The 15,073-nt window shown below is 46.5% G+C and overlaps 1 protein-coding gene across 5 annotated transcripts; it reads left to right on the forward strand.

Moving 5' to 3' along the window:
* The first annotated feature begins 805 nt into the window (after positions 1 to 805).
* On the forward strand, positions 806 to 14,564 carry MDC1 (mediator of DNA damage checkpoint 1). 5 transcript variants are annotated; one of them, XM_037046844.1, is made up of 15 exons: positions 809 to 937; positions 3,917 to 4,055; positions 4,498 to 4,878; positions 4,960 to 5,035; positions 5,330 to 6,450; positions 6,652 to 6,765; positions 8,329 to 8,394; positions 9,662 to 10,453; positions 10,565 to 10,608; positions 11,039 to 12,325; positions 12,407 to 12,523; positions 12,651 to 12,833; positions 13,043 to 13,168; positions 13,248 to 13,358; positions 14,298 to 14,564. In XM_037046844.1, exons 2-15 carry the CDS (start codon positions 3,920 to 3,922, stop codon positions 14,463 to 14,465), a joined length of 4,722 nt encoding a protein of 1,573 aa, XP_036902739.1. In that variant the 5' UTR covers positions 809 to 937; positions 3,917 to 3,919; the 3' UTR covers positions 14,466 to 14,564. The 5 variants fall into 5 exon arrangements, with proteins under 5 accessions (XP_036902736.1, XP_036902737.1, XP_036902738.1 ...); XM_037046841.1 differs by having other exon boundaries at positions 806 to 937; positions 5,330 to 6,765; positions 13,103 to 13,168; XM_037046842.1 differs by having other exon boundaries at positions 806 to 937; positions 5,330 to 6,765; positions 12,651 to 12,746.
* Positions 14,565 to 15,073: the final 509 nt, after the last annotated feature.

A 15,073-nucleotide genomic window follows, 5' to 3' on the forward strand; every position in this document is an offset into this window, starting at 1 on the left:
ATCTATAGTTTCTGAAACAAAAAATTTAATATATACATTACTTGCTGGGCTTGTAATTATTTACCTTAAACTAGTTTTCCAACTCTTAAGTCCCCTATCACTCCTACCTATTGGATTTTTTGGTCGGAATGAAGTGAGATAATGAATGAAAAAAGAACTCTACATTATACACAAGTCAAATTGTTATTATTCTTGTTTTAGTATGACATAACAAAATAGATTATTTTATCCTTCCTTCACTTCTTGAAAGGCCTTTAAAGGCCTGATCACTTCTTGAGCAGCCTTTAAGATGGCTAGAAATCTTTGCTTTAGGAAAACGACCTCAAAATATCCACCAGGGCTGCATTCTCAGGGAGACATGAAAAACAAATCAAAGGAAATGAACTTCCCACTGCAACCAGGAGTCCTCGAACGCCAGGCCTGCGGGCTGTTCTCCAAAATGCAGCCTCCAGCCACGACAGCAATCCGCAAGCCATTCTCATTTCCGTGACTCAGCAACCACCATATTTGGAAAGCCCTATGAGGAGCACTCTAGACGTACCAAAAACTATCGGCGACGACTCTGGTAAGCCGCTCTAGGCGCCGCCAGCAGCGAGACTCTGGTCGCCGATTGGATGTCTGCGCGGGAAGTGGGCAGTGGGTCCTGGGTGGATCCTTGGAACTGCCCAATCGAGTTGCGCTATTGTGTGCGCCCACGGCGACGGCCGCCTCTCTCAATCCGTCTCAGGCACGTGAAGACCCGCCCCTTTGGGCTGTAGGGGGCGGGGCGGGGCGAGGAAGGGGCGCTGGCTGTTGGCTGGGCCTCCGCGATGTCTGCTCGCCGCGGAACTGTGAAAGACAGCGGCTGGAACCAATCATCGAATCAACTCTGACCAAGGCTGGCGCGCTCGCGCCACTGGGTCGCGGCCGTTACTGGTGGCGCGCGCAGAGGCTCAAAGTAGGTGACTTATGGGGGTCCGCGCCCGCGCTTTTGGGTTGCCATCTTGTTTCTCTGGGGTGTGGGAGGGGCATGTTTTGGGTGGGACTGGGTGGAGAAGATTTGGGAGTTTCTTCTCGGATTGTAATACTCATCCTTGTTGACGCCCCGCCTCGAGTTTAGGTATGAGGACACTTGGGAGACCGTAGGGCGCGGAGGGAACCCACAATGTTGGGGATCAAAGGTGGTGGCCTCTTGGGTTGGAGCCAAGGGTCTTGGGCACCCGCAGAATTCGCCAGTCATTAGGACAGAGTTAGCACTCTCTCCTTTGGAGGCCTCCCAATTTCCCTATCAACGGTTTCTCCCTAGGGTGGCATCTTTCTAAGTGAATTTTACCCATCCTGTTATGAGTTTTTACCCACTTCCGTTGGTTCTTTCATCAGTAGACTCGGTGATGTTACCTCCAGGAGGGCAGGGTTAATTTTATGTTTGGTTCGTGAATGTATCTTTAATACTTTGAACGGTACCAGGTGCGGAATAACTACTCTTGAGCGAACATGATGGGTGGTACAGGAAAAGACACAGTTCTGCTGGTCAAGTTCTCCAGGGGGTATGTGAAGGCAGAAATGGTTACAATATGGTGAGAAGTGTCGGGATAGATACAAGTCCATTGACCACTGTGGAACATGTGAATACATTAGGAACACCAGGAAGTGGGGAAGACTCCAGGAAAGGCTTTGCGGAGGAAGTGACCTTTGAGCTGAGTGGGAAAGAATAGGTAGGAGTTAGACCGGAAAACTAGGAGCCAAGAGCCAAGGAGCTGGCCTAAGGCATGCAGATGTGGGGCAATGAGGACAGCGTGTTCAGAGATTGAGAAAGCCCATGTGGCTTTTGGGGGTGGGAGAGGGTGAGGAATGCGCTGAGGTCATCAAGTTCAGATCATGTTGGCTCTTACTAAGGAGTTTAAATTTTATTTTATTTTGAGAGCATGGAAAGCCATCAAAGAATATTAAACAGAGGAGAGGCAGTATCTGGATGATCTTGGGTGAGTTACTTAACCTATCTGTGTTGCAGTTTTTTTAGCAAAGAGATAGAACATAATAATACTTTACAGGGTTCTTTAGATAATTAAATGAGTCAGTTTATTCTGATCACACTGAGATTGCATAGTAAAGAGTAAAAAGCATGGGCTTTGAAGCCAAAAGCACATTTATTCCTACCCTTTACACTTACCTGCTGTTTTACCGTGAACAAATAATATTTTTAGGCTTAGTTTCCTAAATGCTGGCCTCATATGGCTACTATGCCTGACACATAACACAATTATCAACACATAATTGATGCTTGGCAAAAGTTACCTCCCTTTAAAATGGTGTTTTTCAAACTATGAGTTGCAATCCAATAGTGAATATTGAAACCAATTTAGTGGGAAGCAAATCAGCATGTAAAAATAGAAAATACTTAAAAAACAATGAAAACTATCATATATAGTAAAGCTAACCATTGCTTCTCAAAATGTCTATATAAATGTGTTTTTTTAAGTGTATTTTATTGATTATGCTATTACAGTTATCCTATTTTTTTCTCCCATTTATCCCCCTCCACCAGCATTCCCCCCATCTTATTCATGTCCATGGGTGGTACATACAAGTTTTTTGTCTTCTCTATTTCCCATTCTGTTCTTAATCTCCCCCTGTCTATTTTGTACCAGCCATTTATGCTTCTTATTCCCTGTACCTTTTCCCCCATTCTCCTCCCTCCCCCTCCCCCAATAACCCCTCATGTGATCTCCATTTCTGTAATTCTGTTCCTATTTTGTTTGCTTAGTTTCTTTTTGTTTTAGGGTCAGTTGTTGATAGTTGTGAGTTTGTTGCCATTTTACGGTACGTAGTTTTGATCTTCTTTTTCTTAGATAAGTCCTTTAACATTTCAAATAATAAGGGCTTGGTGATGATGAACTCCTTTAACTTGACCTTATCTGGGAAGCACTTTATCTGCACTTCCATTCTAAATGATAGCTTTGCTGGGTAGATATTTGTTAGATATAACCCTAGGTTGCGCAGTCAGTCTTGCTTTCCAGTTATTCTTCCTGGCTTATCCACATAAGAAGGTGGGACCCCCTGTCCGCCAGCCGCCACCTTGCCATGTGTCCTCTTCACCCCAGCTGCCTGTCTCCACTCCTACCAGTCTGAATGAATGTGTCTCCTTTAACTCCTTGGTTGTCGGACTTCCATACAGTTCAATTTTTTGGCAGTTCTGGTTGTTGTTTTTTTTAAATTGGTTGTTGTCTTTCTTTTGGTTGTGCGAGGAAGCAAAGCATATCTATGTATGTCTCCATCTTGGCCAGAACCCCAGTATGTTTTATTTTGTTAAGATTTTATTTATTTATTTTTAGAGAGAGGAATGCAGGGAGGGAGAGAAACATCAATATGTGGTTGCCTCTTGTGCTCCCTCTACTGGGCACCTGGCCTGCAACTCAGTAATGTGCCCTGACTGGGAATCGGACTGGCAACCCTTTGGTTTGCTGGCTGGCTCTCAATCCACTGAGTGACACCAGCCAGAGCAATATGTATGTTTTTATATGCAGGTATTCTCCAGGCTATGACTTTTTGACTTTACAGTATTGCAAAAGTGGTATACATAATAAATTACAGGAGATATTCAACCCTTTATTATCAAATAGGATTTGCGTTAGATGATTTTGCTGAACTGTAGGCTAATGTAAGTGTCCTGAGCACCTTGAAGGTAGGCTAGGCTAAGCTATGATGTTGGGTAGGTTAGGTTAAGTTAAGTGCATTTTCAGCTTATGGATTTATCGGGATGTGACTACACTGTAAGTTGAGGAACATCTACTTGCTTTAGAAGGTTAACAACAGAATGTTTAGCATAAAGAGAAGCATCAAACTCTAATTATCCAGGTTTACCCCCAGTTCTGAGTTTCCTTGCTAAGACTATGTGTGAGCCAATGATAGAAATGATAGCAGTGTGTTTCCTTCCCAGATCATGGAGGATACTCAGGCTATTAACTGGGAGGTTGAAGAAGAGGAGGAGACAGAGAGACCCAGTGACTCATTGGGGAGTAGCTTGGAGCCCTTAGGGCGACTGCGTATCTTCAGTAGTGTCCACGGACCAGAAAAAGGTCAGGGGGTATGAGTGCTGCTATAGGCCTTTTATTTTTGTGGGGAAGTAGTTGGAGGGTTGTAAGAAGTTTGTATGTGTTTCACAGGTATCTGACAAAACTTTTTACTGGGAATAGAGAAGAGAGGGCTGATTGACTTGACTGTTCCAGGCAAAGGCACTGGACTCACTGAGGGTGATTTTATTGTACACTTAAAAATGGTTAAAATGCTTTATTTTATGTACATTTTATAACAATAGAAAAAAATCTAGTATGGATGGGTGGATGTTAAGTATGAATAATATATTATATATATTCTTCAATACTTAAATGTCCTAGCGCCTTTTATTTTTTCTAATGCATGTGGGAACTTTGAGTGAGTAGCTGGGTACTTAACCAGAAATTTTCTCAATAACAGGCCAGGAATGTGGCCTTGAAACCTACCTGCCTCTCTAATTCTTAGATTTCCCACTATACCTCGGGAAGAATGTGATAGGCAGAATGCCTGATTGCACTGTAGCCCTGCCCTTTCCAACCATCTCCAAACAACATGCAGTAATTGAAATCTTGGCCTGGAACAAGGCACCTGTTCTCCAGGATTGTGGGAGCCTCAATGGTACGCAAATCCTGAGGCCTCCTAAGTTCTTGAACCCTGGGGTGAGTCATCGTCTGAGGGACAAGGAGTTGGTTGTCTTTGCTGACTTGCCCTGCCAGTACCATCGCCTGGATGTCTCCCTGCCCTTTGTCTCCTGGGGCCCCCTAACTGTACAGGAGACACCCAAGGTACAGGGAGGAACTCAACCTTGGGGGAATCTGTTGGCTGAGGACTCAGAAGAGGAAGTAGGTAAGTGTGTGTATTGGGAGGGTAGGTAAGGAGATGGGGATGGTGAAAAACTGTCAACTTACTTCTTTCTACCCTTGGCAGATCCTCTTTCTGAAAGGTGTATGGTGGAAGAACCAAGGACCATGTTCCCCCTTTTGACAACAGTTGTTCCAGAGAGGTAATTGCTGAAGGGCCAGATACCTGAGTCTTCCAAAAGAGGAGGAACCCCAGACTAAAGGATCCATCTCTAAGAGAGAGAATTATCATGGAAGTGAGGGCTGGGGAGGTACACATACTTTCACTAGCTAAATTTTCATTAAGCACCTCTGGTGTGCCAAATGGAGAACTAATTGCTGGAGATAGAAAAACAAATACTACCTTGTCTCTGCCCTCCAGGAGCCCTCAGTTGAGTCATGTATCCCTTCCTGGGAAATAGATTCGATAAACTCTTTCTCTTCTCTTCCCTTCATAGTGATGAAGAGGGGCCTTCTTCTGCCCCAGATGGCCCTGGGCTACCTTGTGCCTTCAACTTCGACAGTGACACAGATGAGGAAGAAAGTCCACAACCAGCATTAGGGGAGGCCTGCTCAGCTGCCACAAGAGATGCCACTGAAGAGACAGAGCAGCCTAAAGCTGTCACAACTGAAATCCAGTGTGAAATGAATCAGCATTCAGGGAAGGAAAGGAACAATGACACAAGAGCTGAGAGGAATACAAGCAGTGGGGTGGTTCCAGTTGGGATGATTCTTGAGGGAAGCCAACCTGCTAAAGAGGACAGTGAGACAGGTGTGGATGATGAGAGCAGGCCTCCAGGAAGGTCAGTTGAGGTTCATCTGGAAACGGCCCAGCCTTCTGACTTCACAGACAGTGATACTGACATGGAAGAAGAAGAGATTCCTGCAACCCCAGCTGTAGTTCCTGTGAAGAAGAGGCAAATCTTCCATGGAGTTAGTACAGAGAGTCCTGGGGGACCTGACCTGGCACATCTTGAAGAGAGCTTGGCTAGTAGTGACACAGATGTGGAGACTGAGTCCCCACTCACAGTCCCTCTGGGACGCAGCCAAACCTCTATGGTGATTAACAGCAATACAGATGATGAGGAAGAAGTGTCAGCAGCACTCACTTTAGCACATCTGAAAGAAAGCCGTGCTGCTATGTGGAACAAAGATACAGATATGGAAGAGGACCAAGCCCAACCTCTGGCTTTGCTTGAGCAAAGCCAGACCTCTTCTGGGAGAGACAGTGACACAGAAGTAGAGAAGGAGAAGTTCCCAGTAGAAAAGAGAGGATATGTTCCCAAGGGTTACACAGACAAAGTATATTCAGAAAAGAGCCAACCTCCTTTCGGGGCCAGTGTTAGAGAAGTGAAAGAAGATAAGAGCTCACCTGAAGTCCACCTGGAAAGAAGCCAAGCCTCTACCAAAGTGGGCATCAGCACACAAGTAGAAGAGGAAATCCCCCCAGGACCAGCTGTTATACTTCCAGAGAAGCATCAGGTGCCTGTATCATGGACAAATCAAACAAATGTGAAAGCAGAAGGGGGTCCAACAGAGCTACCTGTGATGCATCTAGAGGAAGCCCGGCCTCCTCCAGGTGGGGACAGTGAAGCAGATGCTGATGTAAGAAAGAGTCAGTTTCCAACAGAAAGGGTTGTTGGGACAGAGTGGGTTGCATCTGTTCTTCAGCAGGAGGGAGCTCTTGAGGCAGGGGCCCAGGGTGAGCCACCTGTAGCACAGGTGGAGCAGGACCATCTTGTCTCAAGGAGGAATGTAACAGATCTCTTGGTAGACACAGGTACTCCAGGAGAACCCACCCAGCCACAGAGAAAGGGATTTGCCCAGCCCCCCAGAGAAAGAGGGAGAGAACCACATGTGGACATGACGAAGGACTCTGGAGACAACCATCATGGTAAGTGCTGGCCTGCCCTCCTCCCTTGGCCCCTAAGATAAAGAAAGTTTATAGGGGGACTTAGTCCATTTGGGCTACTATAAACAATACCACAGAATGGATGGCTTATAGACAATAAACCTTTATTTCTCATGGTTTTAATGGCTGGAAAGTACATGATCAAGGCAACAGCAGATTCATTATCTGATGAGGGCTCACTTCCTTGTTCATAGGTGGCCTGCTTCTCACTGTGTCCTTAAATGCCAAAAGGGCACAAGGGCACTCTTTGGGGTCTCTTTTATAAGGGCACTAATCCCATTGATGAGGGTTCCACCCTGAGGACCTAATCACTTCCCAAGTGCCCTACTTCCTAATACCATCACAATGTAGTATTAGAATAAGAAAGTGGAGTGGCTGCCCTGGCTGGTGTAGCTCAGTGGATTGAGCATGGGCTGTGAACCAAAGGGTTGCCAGTTCGATTCCCAGTCAGGGCACATGCCTGGGTTGCAGGCCAGGTCCCCAGTGGGGGCCACATGAGAGGCAACTACACATTGATGTTTCCCTCTCTTTCTCCCTCCCTTCCCTTCTCTCTAAAAATCAATAAAATCTTTAAAAAAAAAAAAAAAAGAATGTGGAGTGGTATCTTCCTGAAAGCAGCTAGAAGTGACCTCTAAAAAGTGGTTTACTACTATTCATGTGACCCAGAAAACCTCACAAAATTATGTAAATCAAGAGGTTCAACTCTTCATGTTTACTTTAAGAACACTTGTGAAACTACCAGGCCATCAAGGGTATGCATATTCAACAAGCCACCAAGTATGTGAAAGATGCCACTTTAAAGAAGTAATATGTCCCATTCCATTGATACAATGGTGGAGTTGGTAGTTTTGCCCAGGCCAGACAGTGGGAATTGACATAGGGTGAGTGACCTCAAAAGAGTGCTAAATTTTTGCCGCACGTGCTTAAAAATACAAAGAGTAATGCTGAACTTAAGAGTTTAGATGTAGGTTTTTTTTTTAAGAGAGGAGGGAAAGGAAGGAGAAAGAGTGGAAGAGAAACATCAATGTGTGGTTGCCCCTGGTATGTCTCCGACTGGAGACCTGGCCTGCAGCCCAGGCATGTGCCTGACTGGGAATCGAACCTGAGACCTTTTGGTTTGCAGGCCTGCGCTCAATCCACTGAACTGCACCAACCAGGGCTAGAAGTAGATTTTTCAGTCATTGGGCACATAAGCTCCCAAGATGCAGTGCAGAACTTACAGAGCTCATGGATGGGTTGACTGATGCATAAGCTGTCCCTGTCATACTGAGATGATCTTACTGAAAAAGCAGATTGTTCCTAAACCGGAGGGGTGTTTGCACAGAAGAAAAAGGTACCCCAGGAGAAACTAAAGAAACACAAACTTTTGGCTGGGAAGTAAATTTGGCATAAAATAAATACTAATAAAAGTTTTAAAAAATGTTTTGAAAGAATGTGGGGTGGGACACAGAGATTCAGTCCATTGGGAAGATAAAAGTAGAGAAAAAGTGAGGTGTTATGGGTCAGATATGATTTTCTTATTATCCTGTCTTTCTCCCTCACCAGATTCTGAAAATCTAGACCTACAAGCTACTCAGTGCTTTGTGGAGAGAGAGAATCAGAGCATGGGAGGTGAGGACATCTGTGTCATGGGGATGCTGGTACATGAGCAGAAGCTGGGATAAGATTAAACTGGTGCCCTTTGAAGGGTGTGGAAGCTGGCACAGGCAGGGCAGGAGACTGGAGTTCTCTGGAGGAGCTCTGCCCAGGCCATTTTCTTTGCACAGCAGCCCAGAGCTTGGAGGGTGAATCCACCTAGGCCTTCCCATTTACCCCAGGAGCCTGCCCCTTCCTGTGGTGCTTCCAGGCCCCAGGTATAAGAAGCTGTCCTCCTCCATGCCCCTAACTTTGCATCATTGTTTCTTCCTCTACGTGTTTCTTTCATGTACTTTATTTGCTGATGTTTCTCCGTCTTACTAGGAAAAAAAGTCATTAATTTAGAGACCCATAGAGCAATTTGTCTAGCGTTTTGTTTTTGTTTTTTAAGATTTTATTTATTCCTAGAGGGGAAGGGAAGGAGAGAGGGAGAGAAACATCAACCCATGGTTGCCTCTCATGCATACCCCACCTGGAACCAGCCTGCAATCCAGGCATGTGCCCTGACCAGGAACCGAACTGCGGTTGTCTGATTCACAGGCCCATGCTCAATCCACCGAACCACACCAGCCAGGGCTGTCTAGCATTTTTTTTTTTTAATTTTATTTATTTATCTTTAGATGGGAAGGAAAGGAGAGAGGGAGAGAAACATCAATGTATGGTTGCCTTTCCTGCGTCCCCTGCTGGGAGTTGGCCTGCAGGGAACCAGCCTGCAACCCAGGCATGTGCCCTGACTGGGAATCGAACTGCAATCGTGTGGTTGGCAGGCCCGTGCTCAATCCACTGAGCTACACCAGCCAGGGCTGTCTAGCATATTTTTAAGAGGCTTCTGTGAGCGCTTTTAATTGAAAGTATGTTCTTACTTTTTTTTTAATTTTTTAAAAAAGATTTTACTTATTTATTTTTATAGAGAGGGAGAAGGGTGCGAGAAAGAGAGGGAGAGAAACATCAATGTGCGGTTGCCTCCCACTTGCCCCTAGTCTGCAACCCAGGCATATGCCTTGACTGGGAATCAAACCAGCTACCCTTCAGTTCACAGACCAGCACTCAGTCCACTGAACCACACCAGCCATGGCTATGGTCTTACTTTTTGAGAGAAACATTAAATGCTACAAATATCCTTATTCCCAGCTTTTCTTTAATAACTCATATAGATTTAGTATTCATGAATTTATCTTAATCCTTTCTTAATCTCTTAACCTTCTCAACCTCTCTTTCTCCCTCTCTCTGACTCTACTTCCAGGTGCCCTGGATGAACCATGGGAGGTCTTGGCTACACAGCCATTCTGTCTAAGAGAGTTTGAGGCCTCAGATACCCAGCCTGTTGCTGCCCACCTTGAGGCTCATGGCTCTTGCCCCTTTTCACCTAGGGCAACACCTCAAGACCAACATCCAGAAAGCCCACCTCACACAGAGCCACTGGGGATTCCAGGCAGAGGGATGCAGACTGCAGAGAAAGGCATGAGTATACCAAGAGAGTCAGCAGAGAGGTTGACCCTGGAGGGAGGGCCATTAGGAAGGGAAACCAAAACACTGCCACTGGAAGGATTGAGAGAAAATGTGATGAGGAAGGAAGAATTAACCAAGATGATAAAGGACAGAGAACAAAAACAGGTGTTAGCTAGAGACACTCAGAGAAAAGAGTCCAATAAAATGGTGAAAAGTGGATTTATGGAAAGGGATACAGAGAGTTTGAAGGTAGAAATTGAGACACCCAAGGAATTACAAGAAATAGTAAAGCAGGCTCTTACAAAAGAAGTATTTGACAGAGAAGCAGAAAAACCAGCACCAGAGAGAAAGTGTGATCCAGGTGGATTAGAAGTCAGCATACCTAAGGTCATACTGGAGGGAGGTGCAGAGAGACTGGAGACAAAAAGAGGGAGCATGGACCAGAAAGGGCAGGCCTCCAGCCCAACACTGGAACCTGAAGGAGGGGCAGGAGACCTTATGGGACTCTCTTCAGCCCTAATAGCTTCTGGGAGCCAGTCAGGTGGAAGAAGGGGAGCCCCATTAAGCCACAGGAGGTGGCGGAGAGGTAGGTGAAAGCGGTGGGGAGGGGACCCAAGGTGTCACACAGCCCTTAAGGTAAACCCTAAGTAACTGTCTGCTTGAACCTCAGCCACACTTGTCTTTACTTTCTGTCTAGGCCACTTGAGTTGCAAGATGCCACCTGCAGAGAGAGTTTCTAGGGTGAGAGCTGCTTTCTCTATCTCCCCTCTACTTTGCTTTCATTTGTTCTTCCCCAGCTTCTCCACTGTTGTCATTTTCCACTCCTTAGTGTTGGCTTCTGTCTCTTTACCTCAGCACTTGTTATTTTCCATATATCTGTTTCCCAGTTCTGTCTCTGTCTCAGCCTGATTAAGAACATCCCTTTCTTCAGGCCCCTTCCCTCTTCCCAACTATCCATTACCCATATGCTGACAACACTGTATTGGCCTTGAGAGGTTCATGGGAAAGGAGACTGCTTCCTACCTGGGACATTCCCAGACCAATGGAAGATGGTCAGAGACAGAAAAGCCAGTGAGCGTACTCTCACTGTAACAAGCATCAAGAATAGTGTCCAGTCCTATCTCTCTTCCCTCTGCCTCTTGCTCTCTCACTTGCTTCTATGTCTCCCCAGGGTGATCCAGAATCCCTAGACGCTTGTGTGCCTCCGATGGTACCTGAAGCCTCAGCCCCAGGCCAAAACCCCCTCATCTGTCAGAACCAGAAACATCCTGCTCCTCAGCCCCTCTTTGCTCCCTCTCCACCTTTTTTAGAACCACCAGTTCCCAGAACCAGGCAAAATGGGAGCCAAGAAGTTTTAGAGAGTCCCTCGTCTTCAGAGTTGGACCTTCTTCATGTAAAACCCAAAGTCAGGCCCCGGAGGTGCTCCAAGGTGACATCCTCTCCAGTTTCTTCTGTAGCCTCAGAATCCCACCCTTCTGCCTCCAGAGATCAGCTTATTACCTTTGAGCCCACATCTCGGGCCACTCGGGGCAGGACACAGAGGTCCTCTGTCAAGACCCCTAAACCAGTTGTCTCCACACCCCCTGAGTGCCAGCCTTCCACCTCCAAAGGCCAGCCTGTCACCCCTGAGCCCACATCTCGGGGCAGGACACAGAGGTCCTCTGTCAAGACCCCTAAACCAGTTGTCCCCACAGCCCCTGAGTGCCATCCTTCCACCTCTAAAGACCAGCCTGTCACCCCTGAGCCCACATCTCGGGCCACTCGGAGCAGGACACAGAGGTCCTCTGTCGAGACCCCTAAACCAGTTGTCCCCACAGCCCCTGAGTGCCATCCTTCCACCTCCAAAGACCAGCCTGTCACCCCTGAGCCCACATCTCGGGCCACTCGGGGCAGGACACAGAGGTCCTCTGTCAAGACCCCTAAACCAGTTGTCACCATAGCTCAGAGTGGGCAGAGCAGGACACTGAGGACAGGAAGGGCTGTGCCAGTTCCTGCCACCCCTGAATTCCAGTCTCCTGGCTCCGCAGACCAACCTATTTCCCCTGAGCCCATCCCTCAAGCCAATTGCAGCAGGAGGCCAAGGGCCACTAGGAAGAGTGGGTCCCTCACAACTCCCATTATCTATGAACCCTGTTCTGCACCCCTTGAACCTAACTTCCCATCCTCAAGGAACCAAAGGCAAGGAGCAGTGAGAGTATCCAAGTCCCTTAGGGCCATCCCTAAGCCTGCCTTTGCCCAGCTTCCCGAGGCATCCACTCATGTTTCCCAGATCCAAAAGGTAGAGACAGGAGGTAGATATGAGTTCACTCCAAAGATCCAGCCTAAGGCCTTTCAAAACCGCAAGAGGCCTTTCAGTGCTGTGGATTCACCCCCACTTCAAAAACGGCTCCAAAGAGGGCAAGTCCAACAGAAGACAGTGTTCCTTAAGGAAGAGGAAGACCCCACAGAGAAGGAAGAGGTGAGAAGAGGACTGGGGCCACTGAGCTGGGAAAAGGCTTGGGGACTCAGAAATCCTCACAAAGATCCTTTTCAATCCCAGGATGTAGTCATTCCAGGGCCAGGCAAGAGAGAGAAAGGCCAAGCTGAGGAGCTGAAGGGAGTGCCAGGCCGCAGCCTCCGTCGGACCAAACCTAAACAGGAGTCCACAGCCCCCAAAGTAGGAGAGAAGGGGCCTTGTGCTTTATGGGAGCAGAAGTGGGGGATGGGGGAGACCTAGGGGATTTTAGGAGATAAGCACTGTTGCATGGGTTGCTGTGACCAATTTAGGCTAATCCCTTCCACAGGTGCTCTTCACGGGAGTGGTAGATGCCCGAGGAGAGCAGGCAGTGTTGGCCCTGGGGGGAAGTCTGGCCAGCTCAGTAGCAGAAGCTTCCCACCTGGTAACTGATCGAATCTGCCGGACAGTCAAGTTCCTGTGTGCCCTGGGGCGGGGGATCCCTATCCTCTCCCTGGATTGGCTGCACCAGGTAAGAGGCCAGGAGATGATAGATCTATAGAGAAAGTAACCATAGAAGACTGCTCACATAGCACTCAAGGGAGGGGGTGCAGGAACACAAGGGTGAGTCAGATAGAAGACTTCATTCAGAAACACATTGTGAGCTCCCTGTAACTGCTAGGCAGCAGGACTAGGTGACAGGCTGGCCTGAGCTTTGATACTGACTGCTGCCACCCTTAGTCCCACAAGGCTGGTTGTTTCTTGCCCCCGGATGAATATGTGGTGACTGATTCTGAGCAGGAAAAGAACTTTGGCTTCAGCCTCCGTGACTCTCTGAGCCGGGCTCGTGAGCGAAGGCTTCTAGAGGTGAGAGACTGTCTTCTCCCGAACAGTGCACAGCTTCTTGGTATGCTCTCCACTGTCTCCACCATTTTTTTCCTCTTAGGGCTATGAGATTCATGTGACCCCTGGAGTCCAGCCACCTCCACCTCAGATGGCAGAGATCATCAGTTGCTGTGGAGGCACTGTCCTACCCAGCATGCCCCGGTCCTACAAGGTAAGGGTGGGTGAGGAATGTTCTAGATCTGGGGAAGTACACATGAGAACACAGTAGTGAGAGGGTTTGGGAAGAATGGCACAGAAAGGAATAGGAATGAGAGGAGCTCTGCTGATATCAATTAGACTTAGTTTTATTTTGTATTTTAAAGAATTTCAAATATACACAAAAAGAGAGAATAATGCAGTGGGCCTCGATATACCAATCACTGAGGTTAATTTAGATGTTGCTACATTTACTCTATCCCCCTTTCCCCCCATCTTCTTTACTAAATTATTTTAAAGAAAACTGCAAACATATTTTTACCTATATACTTAAAGTACATATCTCTAAGAAATATGTACATTTTCTTTTTTTTTTCCTTTAGTTATGTAGGGGTTTTTTGTTGTTGTTGTTTACTTTTAGGGTCAGGGAGAGGGAGAGAAACATCGATGTAAGAGAGAAACATTGATCAGTTAATTGCCTATCACACGCCCCCAACTGGGGACCTGGACTGCAACTCAGGCATGTGCTCTGACTGGGAATCGAACCCGCAGCCCCTTGGTTCACAGGCCAGTGCTCAATCCACTGATCCACAGCACCCAGGGCCCACCCAGCCTTTTTTATGCCTCTGACTTTCTACAGAAACTAGATTAATTGTCCTTTAGAATGTTCCTCTGTCTAGACTTTTGTTGGACTTTTTGCTCCCTGGTTGTATCATTTATCTTGTTCTTCTATCTTCTATATTTCCTGTAAATTATGGTTAATTTTAAAAGCTTGAATAAATTCTGGTTCAACTCTTCTGGTAAGAGTACTTCATAGACAACGCAGTATGCTTCATGCGGCATCATATCAGGAGGTACCATTTTAGTGATGATTAGACCGATGAGTGGGTCCTAAACCTATTTCTAGGGTTCTTTTTCCACCTGACTTTCTATCTGTGCTGTCTGTCTTCCCCAGCCTCAGAGAGTTGTGATCACATGCTCCCAGGATGTTCCTCGATGCAACACACCAATTCGGGCTGGGCTGCCCATCCTCTCACCTGAGTTCCTGCTGACAGGAGTGCTGAAGCAGGAAGCCACACCAGAAGCTTTTGTTCTCTCCACCCTGGAAATGTCATGCACCTGAAAATCCACCCCAGTACCCTTTCCCCCTCCCAGACCAATAAATACTTAGAAAATATTTGGAGAAAGAATTTAGGGCATTAAAAGGATTGGGGTATACCAATCTGATTTGTCTTGAAATGTGAGTGGGACTGAAAAGGCTTCTGGGAAAACAAAGATAGGAAGATTGGGAGATTTCCTTAAATGGTCATTTATTTGGCTAATCTCATGCTCAGATATCTTAAGTGGCTGGCCTCCCTTTTGGAAGCCATCTCTCTCTTTCGTTTTCTACTGGGGTTCTTGTTTATCCTCCAAAACATAGTGGAAACAGTTTTGATGTCAGGAACTTGAAGGGATGCTTGGAGTAAGTAAATTTGAAGGTGTAGTTATAAAATGCTACTAAAATATTTTCTTCTCACCTGGCCCCATCTTGTTAGAGCATCCTTTAGCTTTGACTTAGAGCAAGTCTCTGTGCTTTTCTGGCCTGTTTTTCCAGCATTTATAAAATTAGAGCTTCAGCTTAACCTCTATGATAAACATTCATTCTGTGCCTCATGCTGTAGTGCATTTTTAAAATATATATTTTAAGTTTAAGCTTTTTGAAAATTTAAGTTTTAAAGGTTGGCTGATTAT

This window comes from Sturnira hondurensis, unplaced genomic scaffold (genome assembly GCF_014824575.4).
Source record: "Sturnira hondurensis isolate 20B ecotype Veracruz unplaced genomic scaffold, ASM1482457v3 Scaffold0005309, whole genome shotgun sequence".
Lineage (NCBI taxonomy): Eukaryota > Metazoa > Chordata > Mammalia > Chiroptera > Phyllostomidae > Sturnira > Sturnira hondurensis.

What these genes read in the sequence shown, in the direction of transcription:
- MDC1 (XM_037046840.1), top strand. Translation starts at nt 3,920, where the DNA reads ATGGAGGATACTCAGGCTATTAACTGGGAGGTTGAAGAAGAGGAGGAG. An exon ending in GTGAGCGAAGGCTTCTAGAG is followed by an intron (nt 13,169 to 13,247) that starts GTGAGAGACTGT and finishes TTTTCCTCTTAG; the next exon opens with GGCTATGAGATTCATGTGAC. An exon ending in GCATGCCCCGGTCCTACAAG is followed by an intron (nt 13,359 to 14,297) that starts GTAAGGGTGGGT and finishes TGTCTTCCCCAG; the next exon opens with CCTCAGAGAGTTGTGATCAC.